The sequence below is a fragment of the Leuciscus leuciscus genome (assembly GCF_965113295.1).
Source record: "Leuciscus leuciscus genome assembly, chromosome: 23".
In the NCBI taxonomy this organism is placed as follows: domain Eukaryota; kingdom Metazoa; phylum Chordata; class Actinopteri; order Cypriniformes; family Leuciscidae; genus Leuciscus; species Leuciscus leuciscus.
In genome coordinates this window covers 24,170,073-24,197,444 of record NC_138747.1, presented here as the reverse complement: position 1 = coordinate 24,197,444, position 27,372 = coordinate 24,170,073, and the positions used below count along the sequence as shown (strand labels likewise).

General features: G+C 39.3%; 1 protein-coding gene across 1 annotated transcript; it reads right to left on the bottom strand.

Moving 5' to 3' along the window:
• Positions 1 to 1,508: 1,508 nt before the first annotated feature.
• Positions 1,509 to 27,372, bottom strand: LOC309488448 (dysbindin). Its single transcript, XM_082156684.1, has 4 exons — positions 27,099 to 27,372; positions 6,371 to 6,520; positions 5,345 to 5,488; positions 1,509 to 2,825 (listed from the first exon to the last, which is right to left on the bottom strand). Exons 1-4 carry the CDS (start codon positions 27,139 to 27,141, stop codon positions 2,563 to 2,565), a joined length of 600 nt encoding a protein of 199 aa, XP_082012810.1. The 5' UTR covers positions 27,142 to 27,372; the 3' UTR covers positions 1,509 to 2,562.

Genomic DNA, 27,372 nt, shown 5'->3' with positions numbered 1-27,372 from the left:
GTTTTATTAACCTTTATATTAATATTTATATTAATCTTTGCAAATCGCTTGCACGCTTCACGAATGCGGCTATTTTTTACACTCAGGGTACATTATGGCATGTTTTCTATGTACGACGTTCTCAATATAATTCATAATCCCACGTTTATAATGGACAACGCGTTATGGTTATTGTGTTATTATTACAAACGGTGTCCGCACAGAACAGAGGGGCGGGGTGAGCAAAGCTCATTATCATTTAAAGACATATGCACTAAAACGGCGTGCTGAAAACAGAGCTGTTTTTGACCAGGTAAAATTAGTGTTTTCTTACAATACTAATGATAATTTTTAATTAAAGTATATTACAAACTTCTAATTTAGACCCTAAAGAATCATATTAGCTTGTACAAAAATGGCATTATATGACCCCTTTAAAGGTAAAGAACCTTATTATGCATTAAACAAAAAACGATAGATAATTTTTTATTAACTTGCATCAGCTATATTACCATAATGTAAATGTAAAATAGAAAACCTTATGCTGATAATATACAACAATGCCAAGATCTTTGGAAAGAGATTATTATGCATTAAACAAAAAACGATAGATTATTTGTTATTAACTTGCATCAGCTATATTACCATAATGTAAATGTAAAATAGAAAACCTTATGCTGATAATATACAACAATGCCAAGATCTCTGGAAAGAGGTTTGGTTAAGTGATATTAAAGTTCTAGTGGTCGAGTGAGCAGTCCGATGACGGTGACGTCTTCCATTGGTTGTGCTTGGTGACAATGCAGTGGGGAAATGAGCCGGAATCCATTTCAACTGCCTTGAACACGAAGCTCTGTGGGATGCTGATATCCTGGAGCACCAAAAGGGTCCTAAAATCTGGGACACGCAGATGAGGCCCTGAAGTAGGTGCAGAAGATCCTTAATCTGGAACACGCAGATGGAGGGACCTTGAAGTAAAGGTTTGCTCTCCTGTGCTTAACCTTGTTACAAATGAAGACCTCCAATTGCAAAAGCCTCTAAAAGCCACCTATGTCAAAAATTAGATAATAATATTGAGTGATTGCTCTCCACACATAGTATACATGTGGAAAGCACACGTATACATAGTATAGTATATGTTATTTAGCAATTTTGATTACTTTACTAATAGTCTAAAAGGTAGAACATAACAATAAGACATGAGTAAGTGCGTCCATATTATCCCTATACACTGATATGCTCTATCACTGATGGGCGTTCTGGCGTAGTATGGCTGCCGTCGCATCATCCACTTGGATGCTGCACATTGGTGGTGGCTGAGGAGATTCCCCCTTCCATATGTAAAGCGCTTTAAGTAGCCAGAAAAGCGCTATATAAATGTAATCAATTATTAGTATTATACTCTTGGCTGTGTTAAATATATCAAAGTGGGCTTAACCTCAGACCTGCATATTTTTCAATCAGTTTCTTCACTCATATTTGGAAATATGAGAAACAATTAAATAATAAATAATTAAATACCAATACTCTTTATCTGGCATTTGGCTTTATTTTGATAGCAAAGCATAAGGTGTTTTGGACATCAGACAGGAAGACATATTTATTGACATTCTTAACCTACACACCCAACAGGTTTAGGCCTCACAAAAACTGTCAAGAATGGGTCATATTTCACTCCCAATCAAAATGAATAAAAAATAATATTTTGCTCAAAGAAAATGAAGTCTATCAGTGCATGTTACATAATGGGTTGTGCATGACATGACTGTGAGTTCATAGTATCCAGGTTACATTTTGGGTGGTTATGGGTGGTTAAGAGAAAAGGAGAAAAAGTTGAGCATGACCTTGGTGCTAACAATGTCAAGATCATGGTTTGATTCCAAGGTAATGCATGAACTGATAAAATGCATATCTTCAATGCAATAGACACTTTGGATAAAAGTGTCTACCAAATGCATAAATGCAAAATAATGCCAAGATACAAAATACCTTATACGGATAGTTCTACCAAAAATGAAAATTATGAAATGCTTCCTTAAGAAATTATGAAACCAAAAATAAAAAATTGAACAATATGAATCATCTGCCACCCTGAACCCAGAAACTAAGCAATTCAAATTGTATAAATAAAATGCTTAATTTTCTCTCTGTTTTCTTTTCTTTTGATGTTTGAGGTGAAATGTTTGCGTGAGACTCACCTCAGCAGTTTTAGTCTCTCATTGTTTGCAATTTAGTTGCCCCTTTTTGCATTTAGTGTCGCTACAGATCAGCATCAATCTTTGTAAAAAAGAATTGCAAAATTTTTTGTGGTGTCAATAAACCTGCAGATATTTGTTTCCCCAAAAGAGCAAAAGATACAGTTAAATGATAAGACGCAAATGACAATACAAAAATGCAGGTCTGTCAAAGTGTGACACTCCCTGTGTGGCGTAATAGGGGCCTTGTATGTGTTACATTTCGCAACGTTCATGAAGGTCTTTGGTAGATTGATTGATGGCTAAAACCACGCAACCCAACCCTAAAACAGTCTCAACCTAGACATGTAACTTTTCCCAAACCGTCAGTAATAAATGGCAAGGCAGGTTATAATGAGAGGTCAGAGGGCAGGGGCTCTTCATTGTTGCCTGTGGGCACCCCTGTTTGCAACAGGCTATCTTCATGCACGTCTTCATCATCTGATTGGATGACAGGAGTGTTTGATCCGTCCTCATTGGAGGCCTGACTGTCACAGGTGGAGTTTGAAGAAGTGGACAACATACGTGTTTTGATCTCACAAGGGTCAGAAATTCTCAAGGACACGTCATTTCTCCGCAATCCATCCTCTTTTATGTCAGTGTGACCAAGTGCTGGAGAAGAAATTGATTATTTGTTATCTATGGAATTTTACAAGATTTTTGCTCAGATCTGAGCCACATAGCTTCAACATACAATGAGTGACTGTTTCTTTTGACACTTCCCTGTTAATTGGTTATCAATAAAAGGGTTTTAGAAAGCATTCCTTTTTGGTGCAGTAAGCGATCTTTTTTTAACAGCACATAGAAAATGTTCTTACCACTTGACAGACATCACACCTGCCCTGTTCACACTGACAATATTTAGATTGCTGGGATGGACAAACCCTGTGTAATTGCATTGATCATTGAAACTGTCTGTGGGACAGGGTTCGCACTTAACTGGTTTGACAAAAACAAATCACGTTTGCTAGTGGGTGTTTCAACTCAACTGCAGTATGCAGCTGTATGAGGCAAATCATTGTCTATGCTTCAGTACTCACTGCATTGCATCACTGTTTTTTGTTTGTTTGTTTGTTTGTTTTTTGCATATAGTTGATCTTATTTTATTGTTGGTCTCTATCACTCATTTTGCCAGAAATCATGCAGATCATTCGTATGTCCCCCAGATTCATATGGCACATAATAAACACATGAAAAAGGGTCCTATGTTCCCAGGGCCCTGTGTCCCCCAGTTTGTTTTATGGTAGATAAGAAATACAAATGAAAAGGTTCCTATTTTCTATATGCAGAGCTTGACATCAATACACGACAACCTGCCAAATTTGGGTGGATTTCAGCAGTGGTGTGTAACGCAGTCATTCCCACTAGCCATTTTGGTGGGTTAAATTTTATATATATATACTTTTTTTTAGTTGTAGTCTTTTAAAAAGGCATCTGAAATAATAAACAAAATGTAGTGTTGTCAGAAATATAGATTTCTCGATACAGAACAGATACACAATACCAGTTGCCCTTTCTTGCTCTCTCATCTCTCCGATAGCGATTTGACACACAAACCTGCCTCCCTTACTCACTTGTTTAATTTGCTCCGAATGAATATTGTTGGTGTAACAGGGCTTGCATTTCAGCATGAGATTGCGCATATTGTGCATAATTTTATTCATTACCGCAGATGTTGTGCTCACACCCAAAGTGCGCGTTCTTTTTCGCTGCTTATTGCGCTTAAACTGTTAAATACACACAAAATAATGTCAAAATGCAGGTCTTGGCGAGTATTCACGTAAACAGCTTGTGAAACAGTATAATGGGTCTATGTGTCAGGTCTTAAGGTGACATCAGCTTAATATACCTGCTTTGTTACCAAATTATGAATAAAAAGAATATATATATATATGGCAGTTTTTCCCCATTGTCTCTATGTCAAAATTGTGGCCAGCGTAAAGGCTAAGTGGCTACTAACTTTGGAAAACCACTAGCCACAGTGACTGGTGAGCAAAAAAAGTAAATGCCAAGCCCTGCCTATATGTAGTAACATTAAATCAGTTAATGAAATATACAATTTTCTGTTCCACAGCATTGCCAAATGGCTTTCAATATAATAGGCCTAGAGTTGAGGAAACTAAACAAATGGTTGGAGTAATGGAATCACAAAAGGTTATAGCCCTTATGTTAGGGATAGAAGTTTATTATTATGGCTCTGGGAAAATGAGTCCTGAACTTTTAAAAGGTTTACTTAATGTGTGTTAACAGACCATGGAACTGGGGAACAGGACCTAGGAACATATTATGTTCATTATGAGTCATATACATCTGTGGAACACAAGACCCCGTGAACATAGGTATGCTTCCAAAATCGTCAACTCTCATTGAAAATGAGGTTGCTTTGTTGCTGGCATGCTACTCTGAATATATCAAAAGTTGCTATATTTGTTGTGTCACAACCTGGGTACAAATTCTAACACACACTCACAGCAATTCCTAACTATTTTACGTTTTGAGGATTTGGTAGCTAATTCAGATGAATTTGTACTAATTCATTTGTACGTTTTCATACAATCTGCTTATGGTTTACAAGCTGTGTCGGTGTGGACCTTTATGCTTATTTTCTAACAATTGTATGTTTCCATGTGAATTACATCATACAAATCAATTTGAAATCACCACCTCCTTAAATTGTCAAGTTCTCCCATGAGAACAGGTTGGCAAATTGTATTAGTCCACAATGCCACTCCATATACTTTTACATTGGGGAAAAAATATCTTTTTGGTAGTAACTATCACTTCGAGCACTATTTAGCTTTCAGTAGATATAAAAAAAGACTACTTTGTGTAATACATGGAACTTTACACCTGGTTAGGAAACAATTACACTGCCGGCAATTTGCTGCAACAAAGCAACCAGAAGATGTCAATTTCAGGTGTCATGAGCAACAGAGACTGATGGCAATGCAGTGAAGTAGAGTTCTACTTTATGCAAACACCAAATGGCAATGCACACAGTGGAGCCCATGTCACCTGATACCTGATACAGTTGGATATTGTAGTCAAGCAGGAATACCACCTAGCAATACAGAAACTTGTGGACCCACAATCAGTGTGAACGGCCATTTAGACTGGTGTGGAGTTTATACCTGGAAGAGGAGATGTCAGTGCTCCTTCCTCTCCGCTGGCACTGAAGAAGACATCCAAGGTCTCCTGATCAGAGATGTCCATCAGGTCCATCTGTTCTAGCATATCGACGTTCACCTCCATTGATGAGATGCTTCCTAAGGGAGCTGCAATAGGAGGGTCAGACACAACATGTGAGATGAAAAGAAAATGATTAGATGTGAATATGGCATATATGGCTACTTATAATCTTCTTTAAAGTAGGTTTCATCTATATCATCATGTCTTAAATTAAAGATCGTGGGCTTTCAACCTTAAAGTGGATTTTGCTATACTGTGTGATGTTGATCTATTAATATTGTGTGTGTGTACCTGGTATTCCCTACGTTATGGGGACCAAATGTCCCCACAAGGATAGTAATACCAGTCATTTTTGACCTCCTGGGGAAATTGTTTTAGTCCCGGTGAGGAAACAGCGTATAGATCGTATAAAGTTTTTTGTAGATTTAACACTGTATAAAGTTTTCTGTGGTGTCTAGGTTTAGTTTAGGACGATAGAATATACAGTATAAAAATCATTATGTCTAAGGAAAGTCGCTTTTAAACATGGAAACCAGTGTGTGTGTGTGTGTGTGTGTGTGTGTGTGTGTGTGTGTGCGTGTGTGTGTGTGTGTGTGTGTGTGTGTGAGAGAGAGAGAGAGATAGAGAGAGATGATAATGACAGTTCTTACTGTTAGCTTGCAGTCAATTAACTTTGAACTTTGAAAAAACAGTTGGTCTACATGACTCCATATCTACTTTCTGATCATGGTGTAATAATCTTAAAATGTATGACATTTGTTGATCTTCAAGCTGTCACTCTGACAGAGATATTGTTTTTCCTTAAATAAGTTTGACAAAAAAAGTGTAAAGTGCAAATTTCCTAATTTTACCTGAAAACGTTGTATAGCCTAAATTTATCAGTTTTAAATTAACTTTTTTAAAGGCCCAAAATTATATAATAAAAAAAATGAAACGAGTCACCCATATATGTGTGTGTTCAAACTCACGTCTCTTATAATCTATCTGCAGGTGTGCAGAGGAGAGGTAGACATCCACATCGTGTTGAAACACCTCCTCAAAGAATCGTTGTCTCTCTCTCAGCCTCATTTGCTGGGCCGACTCTGTGTCCGGGACTCTCTGTGCATGTTCTGTCTCCGCTATCAGCAAAAACAGGGACAGTAACTTCAGTCACATGTTACATCAACACCCATTAACAGGATATCTGCTTAACACCACATTTTCTAAATTTTAAGCAACAGTTAGTTCTACAATTCTTTGAATGGACAAGCTGCACTCTAGAACCTTCTTTCAAAAACACAACAACAATCCACCAGCAGGGGGCATAAGTTACTTAATCTCTATACTCACTCTATCATTACATTGAGATCTAATTTGTTTTTGATCTTTTGTTCAGAGCAACAATTAGAGTTATGTGCATTCATTATGCATGTCCATTTAGTCATATCTCTTCCAATAAAATTCGGACCAGTGGTTCACAGTTTTTGTGTGCCTTGTTTACTTCAGCCAATTTTGTAGTAGCCTAAATTAAAGTAAAAAGGTTAGAAAGAGAACATGATGTGCTAAGACAAAATAAACATTTGTGGAATGTATGAGAGTGTTACAGATATAATATGAACATTGTGTATCAGTTTGTTCAGAATGACTGAAGAGTCAGAGCAGAGGACAGATAAACATTCCTTACTTAAGCCTTCTTTGACAAGCTGGAATGAATAGGTGGTGTGTATTAGGCTCTTAAGTAGATTATTCCTTTTAAATATAGGACATCATTTAAACATGTTCATTTGTGTGTCTGTTTTATAGAGACAAAATAGCTAACAAATAGTCTCCAGAGTACTTTTAAAACCTTCAAAGGGAAAAATGGTCGATAAAGACACTAAACAATCTCTGTTTACTTCAAAACAAGTTTTATTTAAAACGTCATGCTCTTGTCATGCTCTCTATATACCTTGGAGTGCGATGTAAACACATATACTTAACCATGGTACTGCCATAATACTTTCTCGAACAAGCAGTAATCAATGTCTTGTTTAGATAATTATGTAAAACATGTTTTACCATACACTAAAAACATGTATGAATGTGTTTTTGACAGTAATATTGGCAGGCAAAGAAAACTGACCTTTGACCACCGGTCTATATACGGAGTCCTCTCAATGTGTGTTAGCACATGCACAACCATCTCGAAATAGACAATATGAGTCATCTGCCACCCTGAACCCAGAAACTAAGCAATTCAAAATATAAACATCCAGTTCTGGGTAAAGCAACGCTGGAAAACTAGTATCAATATCAAGATGCAGTTTTATAAACATTTAAGAGATGTAGTATTTAGAGTGCATTCATTATGCATTTTTTTTATTGCATAAGAATATTTTTTACATTACACACAAGCAACAATTATGGGTTGTCAGTATGACATGTTCAGCCTGACATTTGTGTTTCACTGTCCTTGAAAAGTGACACGGGGCAAGTATCAGCTCAACTGAAATAACAGCCCTAAAGCTTGCACCAGAGCTCTAAAGTGTTAGAGAATGGCATTCTTTTTCCTTTCACAAGTCATTAATACATCCAGCCTCACAGAGACAGTGTCCCGCAACTCAGCCATAATTAGAAGGCACAGGCTGAGCCTGAAATAATTGGATCTGCCTTTTAAACCTGGTCTAAAATAGGAATAATGTAAAGATTATCTGGTTTGTGCTAGGAGAGCTGATCGCATTCGGCTGCTTCAAGACGTGCCGTAGAACAAGGACGTCAACAGAGGGGGATAACTGTGAACATTGTCACAGGCTCTGTATATATATATATATATATATATATATATATATATATATATATATAGTAGTCAACATTTGAAGTGGATCAAAAAAGTTAATCAAAGTTGTCGGGTATTGTTCAAAATTCATGTATAACTTGGATGAAAGGTTTTGATAATATATATATATATATATTATATAATATAATATACAGTAGTAATAATATACATAATGATTTTTTGTTATAAAAAATATATATGTGTGTGTGTGTGTGTGTGTGTGTGTGTGTGTGTGTGTGTGTGTGTGTGTGTGTGTGTGTACTAGGCCACATGTGGTGGTGCCATTATAAAATAAAATCAAACAGCTTTTTCTGGCCCATCATTCTACTTTCGATACGTGTTGTTTGTTGTCATATTTGATACATCAGACTTTTATGATGCATTTGATAAAGTATGATATAGGAGAATACGGACAGTTTTTGGGTCCCATTGACTTCCATAGTATATTTTTTTCCTACTATGGAAGTCAATGGGACCCAGAAACTGCCTGGTTACTGACATTCTTCTAAATATCTTCCTTTGTGTTCAGCAGAAGAAAGAAATTCATACAGGTTTGAAACAACATGAGGGTGAGTATATGATGACAGAATTTTCATTTTAAAGTGAACTATTCCTTTAAACTATCAGTGCACCTTTGAAACAGACCAGGCACCAAGTACAGCATTTATGAACCATATCTATAGGCAGAGTTCATTTAACACTGGGGGTTTTGCTGTGCAGTAACTTTCCAAAACCAACTGCCAACATGTGTTTACATTATAGAGACCATCCTCCACCACCAATGTTTGAGCAGATGTCTCATATATTTTCAAACCTTTATGCATTTCTTTCTATTGTGGAACACCTACAAACATATATATATATTTTTTTTTTATCCAGGTAAAGTCAATGGGGGACATTGGGGTGAGTAAATGATGACATAATTATTTTTTTTTGAATGAACAACCCCTTTTAGACACTCCCAAAAGAAAGATCACAAATATAAACTCTTTAATATCTCATTTGTTCTCTTAGGGTAGCAAAATACTTTTGCACCATGGAGAACCTGTAAGACTGTGATAATTTTATTTCCTTTTTATTTATGTTGAAGAATCCATGAGTCATCACATTTGACAGGCAAACTGCCAGAGTGGGCAGTTGTGTAAGACGGGGTCATTCTCTCTCGCCTGGTGGTGGCAGTGAGGACGACGGGAGGCATCCAGGGGCCACAGCGCTGTCACTCTGAATAACTAATCAGATCTGCTCTAGCTGACCATTGCAGCCAGAATGGGCAGAGTGGGAGTCCCATTTGTTTTTCCTTCTGACAGTACTGTGTGGCTCAGCACAAAGTGTGTGTAAACAGGTTGTCTTAGGACTGGGCAATAAATTGAATATTTAACAAATATTTGCGATGGTTTATCATCGCGTGGTTAATAAAATTGAGCAACATTATGAATAACCCAATGATTTTAAAGCTATTTTTAATGTACTTTCATTAAATCAGTTTTGTGATTGCGAGTATGAGAGCTTTAACAGAGATGTTGTAATCTCTCGTTTAAATTTTAGTAGTAAAAAGTTTGTGAACTTGATTCATTTCCATAAATAAGTTCATTCCATTTCCATTAATGGATTCAACATGCATAAATGTCAAACTATACAAAATATCACAAAATCAAAAATTGTCACAAAATAAAACTTCATGTGATTGTAACGAGGACGCTGAGGCCGAGTGGGGAAGTTTATTAAAGACAGTTACCACAAACAAATACGAGAAGGCAGGCAGAGGGCCAAAACCAAAGTAGCAGTCAGATCTGTCAACATACAAAGGGGAATTCCAAAAGGCAAGAGTGAGTAGGCAGGCAATAGGTCCAAGCAAAAACATCAGTCCGATCAGGCAACCAAAACAAAGGGGATAATCCAGATCATCGAAAAACAGAGAACCAGGCAGAATCATACACAGTAGACAGGCAGGATAAACAGGAAATAACGCTCAGTAAGGCAGGTAAACTGGCAATACTTCGCAATAAGTACAAGTATGGTCTCTGGTTAAATAGCAGTCAAACAGAAAATGAGTGCAGAGGAAGCAGAGGTAGTGGAGCACAGTCAGTACTCAGGTTAGGGCTCCCTCTGCTGGTTTGGCATTACAGAGGTGGTGGTTCTGGGGTCTCATGGCCAGGGTCAGCATTTGGGTGGACCGGTTTGAGGAGGAAGACATGGAAAGAGGGAGAGATACGGTAGTTAGCAGGAAGCTCCAATTGGTAAGTGACCTCATTAATTCTCTTAAGAATCTTAAATGGGCCAACATACCTTGGACTGAGCTTCCTGCTTGGCAGCCTTAACTTGATGTTCTTCATCGAGAGCCAGACCTGTTGTCCTGGTTGGTAGGGAGGATGTGGGCGACGTCGTCTGTTGGCCTGGAACTCCTGTGTTCTCACGGCCCGCTGGAGACGGACGTGTGCACTGTCCCACACGCTAACGTCGAATCCAGTCGCCCACCACTGGGACTGAGGAAGGTTCGCCAGACCACGGGAACAAAGTAAGTTGGAACCCCTGGACGCACTGAAAGGGGGTCAGGCCTGTGGATGTGTGTGTGAGAGAGTTCTGAGCATATTCTGCCCAGGGTAGAAACTCAGACCATCAATGTTGCTCTCGACTGCAATAGGTTCGTAGGTATCTGCCAATTTCTTGGTTGAGGCGTTCAACTTGGCCGTTGGCTTGAAGATGATATCCTGACGTGAGACTAACGTTGATATACAATTGTTTGCAGAAAGCTCTCCAGACTTGGGAAGTGAATTGTGTGCCCCGATCGCTGACAATATCTTCTGGGAGACCATATACTCTGAAGACATGGTGGAACAGGGCTTTGGCTGTTTCCATGGCAGTAGGTAGTCCCTTTAATGGGATTAAGCAACAGGATTTGGAGAAACGGTCTATAATGACTAAAATAGTGGTACAATTGCCGGAGGGAGGTAGATCAGTGACAAAGTCTATGGATAGGTGGGACCATGGGCGTTGTGGGATGGGTAGTGATTGTAGGAAACCGGAGGGTAATTCTTTAGGGGTTTTAGACTGGGCACAGACTTGACAAGACTTTACATAAGCAGTGACCTCTCTGGCCATTGCAGGCCACCAAAACAAATTTTGTAGCAGACGAATAGTGCGAGAAATGCCGGGGTGGCCTGCACTAATGGAAGTGTGGATCCAGTGCATGATACGTTGACGTAGACATAGGGGTACATACTGTTTGTCATGAGGGCAGTGAGCAGGTGGTGGTTCACGTTGTTGTTCTTGTTGTAATTCTTCCATGATGTCCCAGGAAACTGGAGCGAGGATGACAGAGTGAGGAAGGATGGGTTCCGGGGTGAGATGTTCGGTGGGAAGGTCATATCGTCTGCTTTACTCTTCTTACTGCCGGGCCGATAGGTTACTGTAAGCTGTAAGCGAGTGAAGAATAGAGCCCAACGAGCTTGACGTGGGTTAAAGCGTTTCGCACTTTTGATATACTCCAAATTTTTGTGATCTGTGATGATCTGAAATGGACCGCCCCCTCTAACCAATGTCGCCACTCCTCGATGGCTGCCTTCATGGATAGCAGTTCCTCGTTCCCCACATCATAATTTAGTTAAGCAGCGGTTTCCTTGAAAAGAATGCGCATGGATGCAGTTTGCCTGGTTTTGACAGTGTCTCTGTGAGAGTACTGCCCCTATTCCACAGTCGGAGGCATCAACTTCTACTAAAAAAGGTAAACTGGGGTCTAGGTGTTTCAGAATGGGGGCAGACGTGAATCTTTCTTTCAGGGTGATAAAGGCATTGGTGGCTTCTTTATTCCATCTTAGCTTTGTGGGTTTACCTTTTAGAAGTATGTTAGGGGGGACGCAATGGTGCTGTAGTTGCGGATGAAACGTCTGTAGAAGTTTGCAAAGCCTAAGAATCTTTGTAATTCCTTGACTGTTGTGGGTTGGGGCCATTCGGTGACTGCTTGAACCTTTAATTCATCCATCTTTACTCCATGGTGACTTATGTGGTAGCCTAGAAACGAGGTTTGATTAACATGGAATACACATTTTTCTGCTTTGACGTAGAGTTGATTTTCGAGTAATCGAGAGAGGACTATTTTAACATGGTTGATATGCTCTGCCTCAGACTTGGAGTAGATGAGAACGTCATCAATATAGGCTACCACAAACTGGTTGAGAAGGTCCTTGAAGATTTCATTGATGAATAATTGGAAGATGGCGGGTGAGTTGGCAAGCCCATACGGCATAACTTGGTACTCATAGTGCCCCCTGGTGGTGAGAAAAGCAGTTTTCCATTCATCGCCTTCTTTTATCCTGATTAAGTTGTAGGCACTTCTTAAGTCCAGTTTAGTGAAAATGGTGGCTTCTTGCAGCTGTTCTAGGGCCGAGGGTTCTAAAGGGGATAACGAAATTTGACAGTCACATTATTTAGTCCTCTGTAATCGATGCATGGCCTAAGTCCTCCATTTCAACTCCGTCCTCCTTTTCAACAAAGAAGAATCCTGCAGCGGCTGGAGATGTAGATGGACGAATAAAACCTGAGTTCAGAGCCTCTGCGATATACTCTTCCATTGCTTGACTTTCGGTTCGGGAGAGAGGGTAAACTTTGCTTTTGGGAGGCATGGCATTGGGAAGCAGATCGATAGCACAGTCCCAGGGTCGGTGTGGTGGTAGCTGCGTAGCCTTGGTTTTGCTAAAGACTTCAGAAAGATTGTAGTAATAGGCGGGGATGTTCACAGTCTTGAGGGTATCTGGACTTTCAGTGCTGGTTGTGAGACATGGTTGGGGCTTAGTGGGAAAGCAGTGATTTAGACAAAATGTGGACCAATAAGTCAGCTCACCGTGATACCAGGAAATGTCAGGGTCGTGAATAGATAGCCAGGGATGTCCCAGGATGATCTCGAGTTTGGGAGAGTCAACGATATACAGTGTGATAGATTCCTGATGCATCAAACCGACATTGAGTGTGAGAGTTTTTGTTTGATGAGTGATCCCCTCTCCAATGAGTACGTCATGGATGGCCTTGATTTTGATTGGTGGGGTGCATGGTTGAATGGGGATGTTATACTTTGTGACAATGTCCTTATTAATCAGATTCAGAGCGGCTCTAGAGTCAATCATCGCTGTCAATTCAAGAGACAATGTGTCAGTCCTGAGAGTAATAGGTAAGGTAAATGATTTGTTACTGAGTAAGGAGAAATGTTCAATATTTACCCTGGGAATGGCTTGGGATTTGTGTGGACATCCTAGACTACGATAGCCTGCTACACCGCAGTAAAAGCATAATTGATGTTGCCGACGCCTCTCCCTTTCCCCTTCAGAACGTTGGGAGACGTTGAGTTGCATAGGTTCATCATGAGGGCGTGCCTCGATAGTGACTGGAATCTGTGAACTGCTCTGATTTCCCCTGCTGCCCTTGCGTTTCGGAGCTTGTCTCATGAGGTTATCAATTTTAATGGCAAGAGTGAAAAATTCAGAAAAGGAGGAATCCTCTCCTTTACAAGCTAGTTCGATTTGCAGTTCAGTCTTGAGACTACGGTAAAAACATGGCTTTTAAAGCGATATCATTCCAGCCACTCTGTGCAGCAAGTGTTCTGAATTCAATAGCGTATTCAGCAGCGGTGCGGTTACCTTGTGTGATGTTAATGATTTGTGTTGACACATCTTTGCCTCCGGCGGGGTATTCAAACACTTCACGGAGTTGTTGGATGAAATAATCCATCTGAACCGTGAATCAGAGTCCCAAACTGCTGCAGCCCAGTCGATAGATCTCCCCGTTAACAGCGTCATTAAGAACGCAAATTTATTTCCCCCTGATTCGCATTTATCCCCTTGATGATCAAAGTACAGTCTGATTTGACGAACGAAGCCTTTACATTGTTCGGCAGTACCATCAAACTTCCCAGGAAAGGCAAAGCTTACCGTCTTCGGCGTGGGTTGTGGAAGTGATTGGATGTAGTGCGTTAGATGTCCGTTGACTGATTGGAGCTTGGTTAGTTGTTCCTGGTATCCCTTTAACATCTCGCTTCGATAAGCGAATGCTGCTTGCAGGTTCGAAACTTCCACTGGATTCATGGGAGGCGAAGTATTCTGAAACGAGGACGCTGAGGCCGAGTGAGAATCCATGTGTGGAAGTTTATTAAAGACAGTTACCACAAACAAATACGAGAAGGCAGGCAAAGGGTCAAAACCAAAGTAGCAGTCAGATCTGTCAACATACAAAGGGGAATTCCAAAAGGCAAGAGTGAGTAGCAATAGGTCCAAACAAAAACATCAGTCCGATCAGGCAACCAAAACAAAGGGGATAATCCAGATAATTGAAAAACAGAGAACAAGGCAGAATCATACACATTAGACAGGCAGGATAAACAGGAAATAATGCTCGGTAAGGCAGGTAAACTGGCAATACTTCACAATGAGTACAAGTATGGTCTCTGGTTAAATAGCAGTCAAACAGGAAATGAGTGCAGAGGAAGCAGAGGGAGTGGAGCACAGTCAGTACTCAGGTGAGGGCTCCCTCTGCTGGTTTGGCATTATAGTGATCTAACGCTTGACTTTCTTCAAATTCTCAAGACATTATTCAGATTCTTAAAAGTTGAGATGTGGTGCTCATATGATTGTGTTGTACCCTGATACTGCTCCTCTTCCATCCAGAGCTTATATTGGTTCTCACCTATACAAAAATAGTTATTTGAGTAGTAAAGTTGTCTAAATCATCCTTTTAACAGTGGTGGGTGGGGACCTTTTTTGTTTGTTTGTTTTTTGGTAATCAACAGAATGTCACAGATGCTACCAAAAGAGCTTAAAGTTACGATTAAATGAAAGTAGCAACAGTTTTTTTTTTTCTCATACATTTTGAGTGAAACAGGTTATCAAAAAAGAGAAAATGTAGAGCTGGACTTGATTCTTTAAAATGCGGATATGGACTTGCAGTCAATTGTATGATAAGGGCTGGGCTATTGGTGGACTAAATAATTAGAGAAGTCCAGCATATGTCACCACTGGGAAGATCCAGTTATGACATTTTGATAAAATATTATGAGATTAAAACACATTTTTAAAAATAAAACATATGTATTTTTCAGAATAAGATGAATAAAATGTATTTAGCAAACTTACACTTGAACGTAAATTAAACCCAGAACATTACTTCAATCCTGCAGGGACAGACTAGGCTTGTAGCAGGGATTCATCACAGTGGAACTGAAATAAAGTATTCTACAGTGGCATTCTAGTATCCAAATGGCAAACCATTCAACACATAAACTCGGCTCTTTGAACACTGCAGGGATCTCCTCTTGCATTTTTCCATGACCTTGTCCAAGTTTAATATTTAAAAACATATGCCTGTGTTTATATAAAAGGTTAAGAAAGGTTGAGGCACTTAAAACTCAACAGACATGCCATGAATGGATATTGCATAACCAGGGTGGTATGACTCGGTCCTTGACATCTGCCATGTGCATATTTGAGTGTGTGCATGTGTGTGAAAATAAAATGATGACTTGATGCTTCTGAAATAACGCAGGGTTAAGTGCTTTGCTCAGGGGTGCAGTTTGTTTATTCTCTGTCATTCCCTTCCAGTCAAATCACATTTTCTCTGATATGATCGAGAAAGGAGCAAGTCAGGGAAAATGTGATTTGACTGAGCTATTGTCCTTAAAAAACATTTGAAAATTTTGCTGGCCACTCTTGCACTTTGCAAAATGCCAGTGCAGTGGACATGGTGTTTATTCATGTCAGCTGGCAGATCTGGCAGAGCCTGTGAGTGTTCCTGGCGTCAGGGCCACATATCAGCTTGTAGGCAGCAATAGCTACATTCTATTCATTTACAATACAATACTTAATTTAATGTACAGCACTTCAATTCTTAATTCTCATAAGACTGAGTTGATGGGTCTTTTGACTTTTGGGCCATTTAAAAACACCCAGAACATCTAGTAATGTCCTAGAAACTATCCAGTACACCCTAGAACACAGGGGTACCAAACCATGCTTCTGGAGGGCTACCCTCTGCAGACTTCAATTCCAACCCTGCTCCAGCACACCTGCCTGTTATTTATAATAATTCTTGAACACCTTGATTAGCTGGTTCAGGTTTTATTAGGGTTGTAGTTGAACTTTTCAAGAAGTTAGCCCTCGGGACAAGGGCTGGCTTCCCTTTCCCTAGAAACCACCTGGCCATATTCTTAAAAAACACTCTGTAACCTTAGCAACTACATATAAACACCTTGGCTACCACAAAGAACAGGGTAGAAACCATGTAGGAAAGCTCCTAAAACCAACGACCCTGGCAACAACCAAGCAAGTCAAGTCACCTTTATTTATTTAGCGCTTCATACAATACATATTTCAAAGCAGCTTTACAGTGACAACAGGAAAATGATTCAATGCAAACAGAGTTCATTTCGGCTGTACAGCAGCTCTAAAATAAAATATTGTCATTGTTCAGCTGAAGTTAGTTCTGTGTTGATACAGTTCTGTTATAAAGATCATCACTTATTAAATTAGTTAATTTAATCTATAAAGCAGTTCTGCTGAATCTGCTCATTAAACAGCGTCAGTACAGTCAAATCAATAATATTGTTGGATATTAAGTGTCCCCAATTAAGCAAGCCAGAGGCAACAGTAGTAAGGAACCCAAACTCCATCAGGTGAGAGAATGGAGAAAAAAACTGGGAGAAACTAGGCTCAGTCGGGGGGGGGGGGGGGGAGGGGGGGGGGGAGGGGCAGTTCTCCTCTGGCAACGAACGAAAACGATGTCATTATGATTCAGGCAGCATCACAAGTGTATACCAACCACCGTCACCTTTCAACCACCCAAAAAACCTTAACAACCACATAGCTAATTTTGATTGTCAGTTGTTGGAGTTTACGTTAACAGTGCCGTAGTGGATGGAGTCAGATCTGCTGTGGAGTAGTATGTTCCACAATTGATCAGCCACTGTTTTCCAATCAGACTAAATCAGTGATTGATTTAAAGTGAATGACTTCATCACGAGGTTTTCTGACGCTGCCCCAAATCATCCAATAAGATCATTCATAAGGCAAGTAAACAACCGCATGAGGATGAGATCACTCTATTTTTCTCTTCCTCTCTTGGACTCATCTCTTTCTCACATTCATCCCCCTTTTTCAGACTGTGCTGTCCATTCACACAGTAGTAGGTTGGGAGGGGTGAGCAAGTCTTGTTAGATCAAAGCAGAAGAAAGGCGGATTGTCTGTAAAGACTGATTTGTCATTTTCTCCATACAAGGCAAAGCTCTGTTTCCACCCTGCCCTACCCCCAGCTTTCTTTGTCATAGTTGTTCACATACTAAAGCATTCTGGGGATTATGATCCAGCAGGGTACCGGAAATGGCACAGCATCCATACAGGCACTCTCAGAGACATGCCAACAGTCTTAACCTTTCCAGACACAAATAAACACGTCATGCAGCTCTTGATTTAAACAGATCTTTGACTCATCTACAGGAATGTATGCTGTCTATATAAATAGTCAGTCATAGGTTTGTGTAATTTCCACAAAAGGAATGCCTTAACCACGCATCAACCTCTTCCAGTCATCTCATCCAAGACACTTGACTTTCAGAAGCATTACAGCCCCACAACAACCTAAAACCAGTCCACCACATCCCTCTGAGGACAGTTTGAAAACAGGACATGGGAAATGAACTTTCCAGATGAATGAGTTAAAAGTTCATGTGTTAAACCTCAGGGACGGAGAGTAAAAGCCCTGACTTACTAAGAAACCATACCTTAAAATATAACTAAAAAGCAGATGCTAATTTCTCTCATTGAAAAATGACAAGAGAATGTTTCTCTAAAACAGATTTTAACCACTTTTGACAAATATGGTAACCTTAAACCAGAAATGGGGATTTTCAAACCCACAAACCAAAATTATTTGAAGACATCGGATGAAGGATGTGGTATTCAGCTATAAACACAAGCTCTTAAAGGATTAATTCACCCAAAAATGAATATTCTCTCATCGTGTACTCACCCTCATGACATTCCAAACCCATAACATTTTTGTTCATCTTCAATAAACAATTGAAGATGTTTTAAATTAAACCTGAGAGATTGCTGTCCTTCCATTGAAAAATCATTCCACCAAATATTTTTATGGGTTAAAAAAAGTTCATAACGAGATCGTAAAAGAAATCCATATGAATTAAGCAGTTTAATTAATGTCTTCTGAAGAGACTTGATTGCTCCTACATATAAACATTGATCAATGCACAAATAATAAACTACATCAAATATGGTAAAAGAAAGGTCAAAGTGCTTGCTTGACAATACACTGAAGCAACTTTAGTTCAGAAACTGGTTCACCATTTTCTTCAGCGGGTTTTAAAAACACTCCTTAGACATGGTAAACTCACTATAAAACACTCTCAGATTTCCCTTTAGCTTTTTGCTTTGTCAGCTAAGGAATAGAGGTGGCCGATGTGACCAAAATCTTATATCATGATATATCCAAATTTTATTTCATGATAACGATATTGTCACCAACGGTTGGGAGGAAACACGATGAAGATCAGGGTCAAAGTGGCTAAGTGGCGGGAAACTGAACAAAGGAAGACAAACTAACTAAAAAGTCCATGATAATGAAACTAAGAATGAGTGTGAACAGGAAATGAGGGAAGGAGGTGAGGGTGGGGATTTTGGAGGAGGACGAGGAGTTGGGAGAGGAGGGTTGGGCGGGATCACTGATAACAGATCACAGTTAATGCAGGGCGAGGATTCCTTCTCTGTGCTGGTTGCGCGATGTCTGTGAGTTTTATGATCACGTCTCTCAGGGGCAGTTTACACTACAACGTTTTCAACTAAAAACGGAAAACTTTAATGCGTTTTGGCCATTTTGTCCGGAAAACTTTAATGCGTTTTGGCCATTTTGTCCGGAAAACTTTTAGTGCATTTTGGCCCAAAAAACAAACTTTCAAAGTGCAAGTTTTTGAAAATGATACCGTTATTGTCTCTGTGTGAACTACAAAAACACAAATTTGTGAAAATGGCAACATTATGTGCATGTATATTAGGGCTGTCACTTTTGTGAAAAAATCCTGTTCGATTCTTGAGACATAAGTGTTCCTTGAATCGATTGTATAATCGATTATCCATGTCTAAAGACGTTTCCATTTTCAACGCCAAATATAGGCAAATCCACGGACAACTAATAGGCATTAGAACGAACGTAAAGAGGGCGCTTGAGACGCGCACAAGTCAGCAATATTTCTAATGATTTATTGGCGTGAAGTTTCGTGCACAATGACAAACAGGAGTGCAACATTCTCGAAAAACAATAAGCAGAGTGGACTGCCATAACATCAATGAAAAACATTACTGCAGGCTTCAACATGGCTGTGTTTATGATTAAAAATGTCAAACAAATTTCACCTACATAGGCGACTGTAGCCGGAATCTGTATCTGTATGCATGAGACTGTCTGAATTCTGACAGAATTCACAGTTTCGTTGTAAAAAGAGACACATTATGCAGAAGTATAATTTGCTGTTATGTGTGTTTGTCAGAGCCTGCAGTTGCTGTGTGACGCGTGTTCGCTGCGGGCATTTCGTGAGGAGCTGGACGCGCTCCGAGAAAAGACCATTAAAATTGATTCCCTATTTTCGTTTTCGAAATTTGTGTTGGTTGGTCCAATCGATTGTGCAGTCGATTTTCGAACATAAAGTGACAGCCCTAATGTGTATTACGTCACATGTTCAGTCTATAGGTGCATAGTTTTTCATTACAAAGTGATCCCGGCAACTACTGGCCTGGCATGAATAATAAAACATTTTTAATCGATTTCGCAGATCCTTGTGAACTTGGATCGTTTTGACAACATTGCCGTCTGTACCCCAAAAAAATGCAAAGGAAAAACGTTTCCATTTTTAGTACATCATTGTCGTGTACACGTGCCCTTCAGACAACACTCAGAAACCATCTCTCTGACAGCGTGCACATATGGCGAAATGAGTTGTCTTTCGCTGCCTACAGCGCTTCAACAGTTTAAAAACACTTGTTTTTACACTGCAATACTTAAAAACGCATGCAAATGATAAGCTTTCGTGACCACATAGCACAGCAACATCACATGAGCGTAACCGCGATAAAGACGATAGTCCAAGATCTCTACCGGTTGACAAATTTATACCGGTTAATCATGTCTACCAGTATATCGCCCACCCCTACTAAGGAATATGCAACCATGTTACCAAGATATTAGCCGCAAGGCTAACAAAGTTGCCACAAAACTCCAGTTTTGATTTCATGGGTTACTTAAATACATATCCAGGATTTATATACTAATAATGAATATATTTATTCATTAAAGTATTATAACTTATAAAATAAAAAACAACTTATTATATCTGTGTATCATACAAGAAAAACAGCTGATCTAAGGCATAACAACAGTCTATTATCATTTCCATTTGCTCCTAGGATCATTATGTAACACTCAGTTCTAAGCACAATGTGATGATGTCACAGGTCTGTTATAAAAGATGTCATGCCATACCAATGTCATGATTTGTCAGGTCATTTGGAACTGCTGCTGTTCATTAGTGTTTCCCTATTTTAATGATCTCCGCCATCCATCAAACAGCAGACAGAAACATGCCACACTGTATTCGGTTTAAATAGCAGTCATCACTTTGCAGTATGTTCACATGTGAAGGGTGATGTACCCAAAAATGCTACACACTAAACTTAGAGAAACAACATGCTTCTTTGGAGCTATGGACTAGTGGTTAGCACTGATGCATTGACACACTGAGCTGTGTGCATGAGGGTGATGATACTTTTGAGTCTGGTTTGCAAGAGTTTTTGAAAATCATCTCTAACATAAGTACATGAGGTGAGGTCATGTTTGTCATTTCATTACTGTTTATAGTTAGTTTTATTGTATCATGTATGAAGTACAACCCATCAGAAGAAAACAGCATGTATTTTTGGATTGTTATTTAAAGTGTGTGTGTGTGTGTGTGTGTGTGTGTGTGTGTGTGTGTGTGTGTGTGTGTGTGTGTGTGTGTGTGTGTGTGTGTGTGTGTGTGTGTGTGTGTGTGTGTGTGTGTGTGTGTGTGTGTGTGTGTGTGTGTGTGTGTGTGTGTGTTTGTGTTATGGTGTGTTGTTGCTGTTACAGAGAGCCAAGATATGCTGTTGTTGTAATGTTAGCTATAGAAACAGGACGGTTTTGAGTGACATTGTTTGTCTGGAGCGGGTGCCACTGGTGACTAAAAACAAACTCTTGCTTATACTCTTGTGTACTGTATGTTCATTTTTCGCTTTTTTTTTTATGAAGCATTATTTTGGTTTGCTTCAGCTATGATAAAGAGACATTCACTCTTGCATTGCAAATTCATTATTTTGGGGGCGGAGCAAGGAAGGGAGGGGCATGTTTGTTTGGGTTGATTTAACTATCAACAGTGTTTCTCAGAAATTGCTTACTGCACCTTTAAGTGTCTGAGAATTACCAGAGCATATTTCTGAAAGTCTGCTAAACCCTTTTATAGAAATAACAGAAGCATAAATAGTTACTGCATATCCCAGAAATCCAGGTTACACAACTGTGGTTTCCAAAACAAACTGAATTATTAATAGTGGGAGTATATGTGTGTGCGGAATGTGTGGGTATGAATGAACGTTTTGGAAATGAGGAAACCCAGAAACTAAATATCTTCAGTTATCTGACAAAGAAATGATTGTTAACAAGCTAAACTCCAAGATATTTAATTCAGCATCTTTTATAAGGCAGCAACCACCAACTCTATTAGTTCTATTTTCAGAGATACTGGGGTTCACAGAAAAGTCCCAGAGAACAATGTGAGTGAAACGGACTGAGAGGAATTTCTATAAGATTCCACAAGATGAATAACATGATAATGAGTCATAAGGAAAGTATATGAAGCATGGATTAAGGAACTAGAAAGCAAGTGCTGTCGACCAAAAGTACTTGAGTGTATCTCTTATCTTTTTCTCATTCATTTGCCCACACTATATACAAGCTCCTAAAGTGAGAAGATAAAAAGTAGTCCTTTTAGGTTCAGTGAAATTTCTCCCGACTTTTCATGCTATCATCTAAAGACTTGTAAGTGATACATATAGTGCTTTGAAAAAGTTTGTTGCGGTCTGATTTTCTGTATTTTTTTTAAATACATTATACACTAAATGGCATATCAGATCTTCAACAAAAAAGTTACCCTTCATGAACTAAAAAAAAAAAAATACAATTTACATCTTATGTCATGTATTTATTATAGAAAGTTATAGAACTGCCCACCTAAATAAAAAAATAAAAAAACACACATTTTGTATAGTTATGCATAATCTCAAAAAGACAAGGGGCAAATACTTGTTGACAGCATTTGTAGAGTCAGTTTGATTCACAGTCTTTATCAGAGTGGAGTGTCATTTGTTAAAAGTCTCTTCATTAGTGCAACTATGAACCCAGAATCAGCCACTATGCTTGAACACACACACAGTTACAAGGATAAAACCAAGTATATTTTAGGCCAAAATTAATACATTTTGATTTTGAATGCATCAGTAGGTAACAGAATCAAGTAGGCACTTCTCCTTTTTTGGAATTAATGGTCGCTAAAATGTGAAGTGTAATTTCCAGTAAAACATACCTCATCCATTTAGTCTATTTTTCTCTGTCTTTGTCATAAAATGTTTACCATATTGTCTTGGTAACACAAATTAAGACAATTTGCTCAATTTACTTGTGCCATTCAACAAGTGCCATTCCTGTAGTCATTCCACTGGACATTAATGACACCATCCTAAACATCTGGAGTGCAAATCTTTTTGACAGGCATGGACATTGTACTCATAATTTGAGCAAAATTGAAAAATGGTGTAACAAATACTCATGTGGCTAATCTAATTTCCAGTCTCAACCTCTAAGCATGTGTGTGTCTGAGACCAGAGAGTGTGGGAACTTGGATAGCATACAGTCCCATCTGCTAAAAATGGCAGAAAAACAATTTCATTTAGAGGGATTTCAGTCAGGTTACCCAAAAAATCTAGAATCCAGTAAGCTCTGACAGGTTCATCAAGTTATCAGGGGTCTCATTTATAAAACTGTGCGTAGGATCCTTACTAAAAGTGTGCGTGTCCCCGAAAGCTAAAAATGGCGTATGCCAAACAATATTCAGACTTATACAACCGTACGTACGCCAGAACCTGTGCAAAATTCCCTTTATAAATCCCATCATTTAGTAGCCTATCCTTGCCTTGTTTTTGAATAAATAAATCAAATATTGTAAAATACATTTCAGATGGTTTTTCTAAATCTTTTCCACTGGCCAAATAGTATTTTTAATTTATTTATATTTTTAATGGAAACAGAGAGGATTGTTGTGCATTATTTGCACGAAAATATTTCTCAGACAATCTGCTGTTATCATGATAAGCAATTATCTCTGTAGTTAAAACATTAAAACACAACATGCCACAGGAAAAGGGTTCAAAAGCATTGCATCCACTACAAATATTTATATTGAATATATATATATATATATTTTTGTAACTTCAGTGATTTCATGTAATTTAAGTGTTTAACTCCATTAATGAGAATGGCATATTTAATCTAAATGTTTATATCAGAAGTAAATCATAGTTTTATTCATTATTTTATTTATTTAAACTGTTATTGTGAACATGCATTGTATTTATGATTAGGACTCTTAATGAAGATTTACGTTTTTTCTTCATCTGCGTCAGTTTCACTAAACGGCCCAACGCGCTCGCTGGCGCGGACATTTAAGAATGGATGGATGTTTGCTTCGTGTGATAGGCTTGGTGAGTGAAATCATATTTGTATTATCTTTCTGTATATGTAATTTTCTTAAAATGTTCCGTCTAAAAGTGACAAAAAAGACATTTAACTCCAGCTCACAATCGGTGTCGCCAAACTGCTCCGTCTCCAAAATGTTCGTACGCATGGGTCAGAGTTTGCGTGCATGTGCGCAAATTTTCCCGTGAAGTTTGTTTTTTATAAATCACAACTTATGCGTTGGAAGTGGCATATGCCTCTTTCAGGGCCTGTTTTGTGCGTACGCAACGGTTATAAATGAGGCCCCAGCTCTTTAAATGTTTGGTCAAAACAACGGAAGCCCTTTAGAAATAGAAAATCTACATAACAGATTTTTCCCCCCTCATTCAGCCAAGGAAATGTCCAAATAAGGGAGGCATTTTTAATGTTGTTATTAGAGATTCTACAAGGAGAATAATATGAATGTTTTGTCACACATTCACATGAGAACGGGGTTAGTTGCCACATGAAGTTATATGCTTTTAGTCAAAAGTCCAAGTACCAACAACACATGTGCTGCAAATTGTTACCAGATAAAGATGACTAGGATGAAGGAGAGTTCAAAAAGGTTTCAATGAACAAAAGGGTCTTTTAATAAAATAATCCATGAAGAGGAAGGCAACATAACAGCGTGTGTAAGCACACATAAACAACAACTGACAAACACAGAGTGAAGGTGAGGAACTTAAAAGACATTGATAATGAGGAGATGACGAACAGGTGTGATGATCTGATGAGTTTGTTTAATTGTTTATCTGTTTATTTGAATCCCCATTAGCCACTACCTAGGTAGTGAGAGCCGATGGAGAAGAGTGACATCAGGAGGCCAAGGCGATGCCGTGGCAACGATCATCTGAGGAGGAGCCAGACTGCCAGAGGACTGAGTTGATGCCGGTGTGATGGAGGACCGACGAGGCGTGCCTGAAGGGAAAGAGGAGCCCGCTGCAGCCGTAGGGGTGGAGGAACGGAGCGTAGCAAGTCCATGGCGGAGGAGCAGTGACGACTGTCCGGTGGGATGAAGGAACCCGGTGAAGCCGCAAGGCTGAGGGTGTCTGGTGGAGCCAAAGGTGGGAGGAGCCAAAGTGGAGCCGACAGGTTGACAGGCCAAGACGGAGTGAGAAAATCTGAGGCAGGAGGTGGAGCCACTGGATCTATCAGCTCAGGCGCTAATGGTGGTTGCAGGACCTGAGGCTTGACGTGAGTGCTTGGCATTGCAGGAGATGACGAAAGGCTGACAACCTCCAGCAGAAATGGGGCTGGAGGACTGGCTGAGCTGGGCAGTGACGGAGGCAGAAGAAGACTAGACAGGGTCAAAGGTAACAATACATTGTCCATGCAGGTGTCTGTGCTGTCTAGAAACAGCGATGAAGGTTCAGAGGAAACAGGAAGAAAGTTCATACAGTCCATCAGGAACAGTGATGAAAAATCCAAAATGGGGTGGGATAGGGTGGGAGACAATACCTCAGCGCTGAATTAAATCACCCAGTCCTCAGTCTCAAAATCCACCCAAATAGCCTCGGCCACTGATGTCGTGGGCTCACACCCCTGGTCCGACTTACTGAGGGACTCCTCTTCCGGAGTGAGGGTCCGCAATGACCTCTTATCTTCGGGCAGGCTGATACAGTAACGCGCTGCAAATACTCACAATGCACATACGATCAGGATGTTAAAATAAATAAATCTTTCAGGTCATCAACAACACCACTGACGAGTAGACATTGAACAATAAGTATGTCCGAGTCAGGTTCGTCACTTGTTGTGAGGAATTGCAGCGTGTTTCTGTATTTGGTTGTATTGTATTTGCTGCACACGTGTTTTCAAACTGATGAGTTTTCATCAGTTGCAGAAAGCTTTGTGCTATTTGCAGCACGTTTCTGTATTTGGTTGCGTTGTGAGTATTTGCAGCGCGTTTCTGTATTTGGTTGCGTTGTGAGAATTTGCAGCGCATTTCTGTATTAGGCTGCAATGTGAGTATTTGAAGCATGTTTCTGTATTTGGTTGTGTTGTGAGTATTTGCAGCGCATTTCTGTATTAGGTTGCAATGTGAGTATTTGCAGCATGTTTCTGTATTTGGTTGTGTTGTGAGTATTTGCAGCATGTTTCTGTATTTGGCTGCGTTGTGAGTATTTGCAGCACATTTTTTGTATTTGGTTGCGTTGAGTATTTACAGTGTGTTTCTGTATTTGGTTACATTGTGGCAATGTGGGTATTTGCATTGCTTTTCTTTTTTAGGTTGCGTTGAGTATTTGCAGCGCGTTTCTGTATTTGGTTGTGTTGTGAGTATTTGCAGCACATGTGTTGGCAAACTGATGAAGATGTTAATTTTCTGGTGTTTTTTTTTTCAATTTGCTGGTGTTTTCTTTAGTTGCAGTGCCTTGAGCTCTCTTGGCCACCATAAATTACACTGTTTTCCCTGACAGTAGTTTTGTATGCTGGATTCAAACAGAATAGAATATTTTATAAAATCATTATGAATTCTTGAAACTAAAACTGAAACATAAGCATATATAAAAATATTTGCTGCAAACAAGTAAACAAAACCATACTGGCATACATCCGGTAAAAATTATAAGATGACTACATTTTTAATTGAAAAGATAAGTAGTGTTTTCAGGACAAGGATTTTTTACATAAATGTCAGGTTGGGGCAAGTTGTCATATGTTTTATATTTTGTTTTTTTACAGTATTTAATTATAAAAGTTGTATATTTTGCAAGTCTTTAACATTTAATCTTTTTCATTAATTGCTTTGTGTTTAATAACTATTTTACAATAACAGGTGGGCATGCTAAATGACAGTGAGGAATGCAGTCAGAAAAGTTAAACTTCTTGGGAAATAAAGGGAATTTTTAGGGTTTGTATCGATTTAGGAACTGATTATCAAAAATAATAACCCTAAACTGAGAAATATTCACTGGAGTAGTAAACAGTGTGACAACTAGCAATACATGTTATTTAATGACACAATGATTCTTCTTTTGATTAGTGACTGGTCATCTGTCATGCATGTTGTCAAGCAGAGTGTAAGAAGAGTCATATCTTTATGAGTAAAATAATTCAACAAAAGGTGAAATACTCACAGGGAAGACGTTTGTTGTGCAGGTTCGTCCCCTTTGAGCTCATGACTCCAGAGTGACAGAGATGCACAGCTGTGAAAACTGAGTGCTTTACCGGCAGTTTCAGTCAGTCTGCCGTCCCAGAGCAAGACTGGACTCTGACACAGCTCATCTCCCTCTCTGTCTCTGAGACTTTAGGCTGTAGATTCAGTCGTGCACTTCCTCTGCAGCAGCGCCAGTGGCCGCGTCTGTCTCTCTGCTCAGAGTCAGACCTCGGGTCTGGGGCAAGTGGATCATA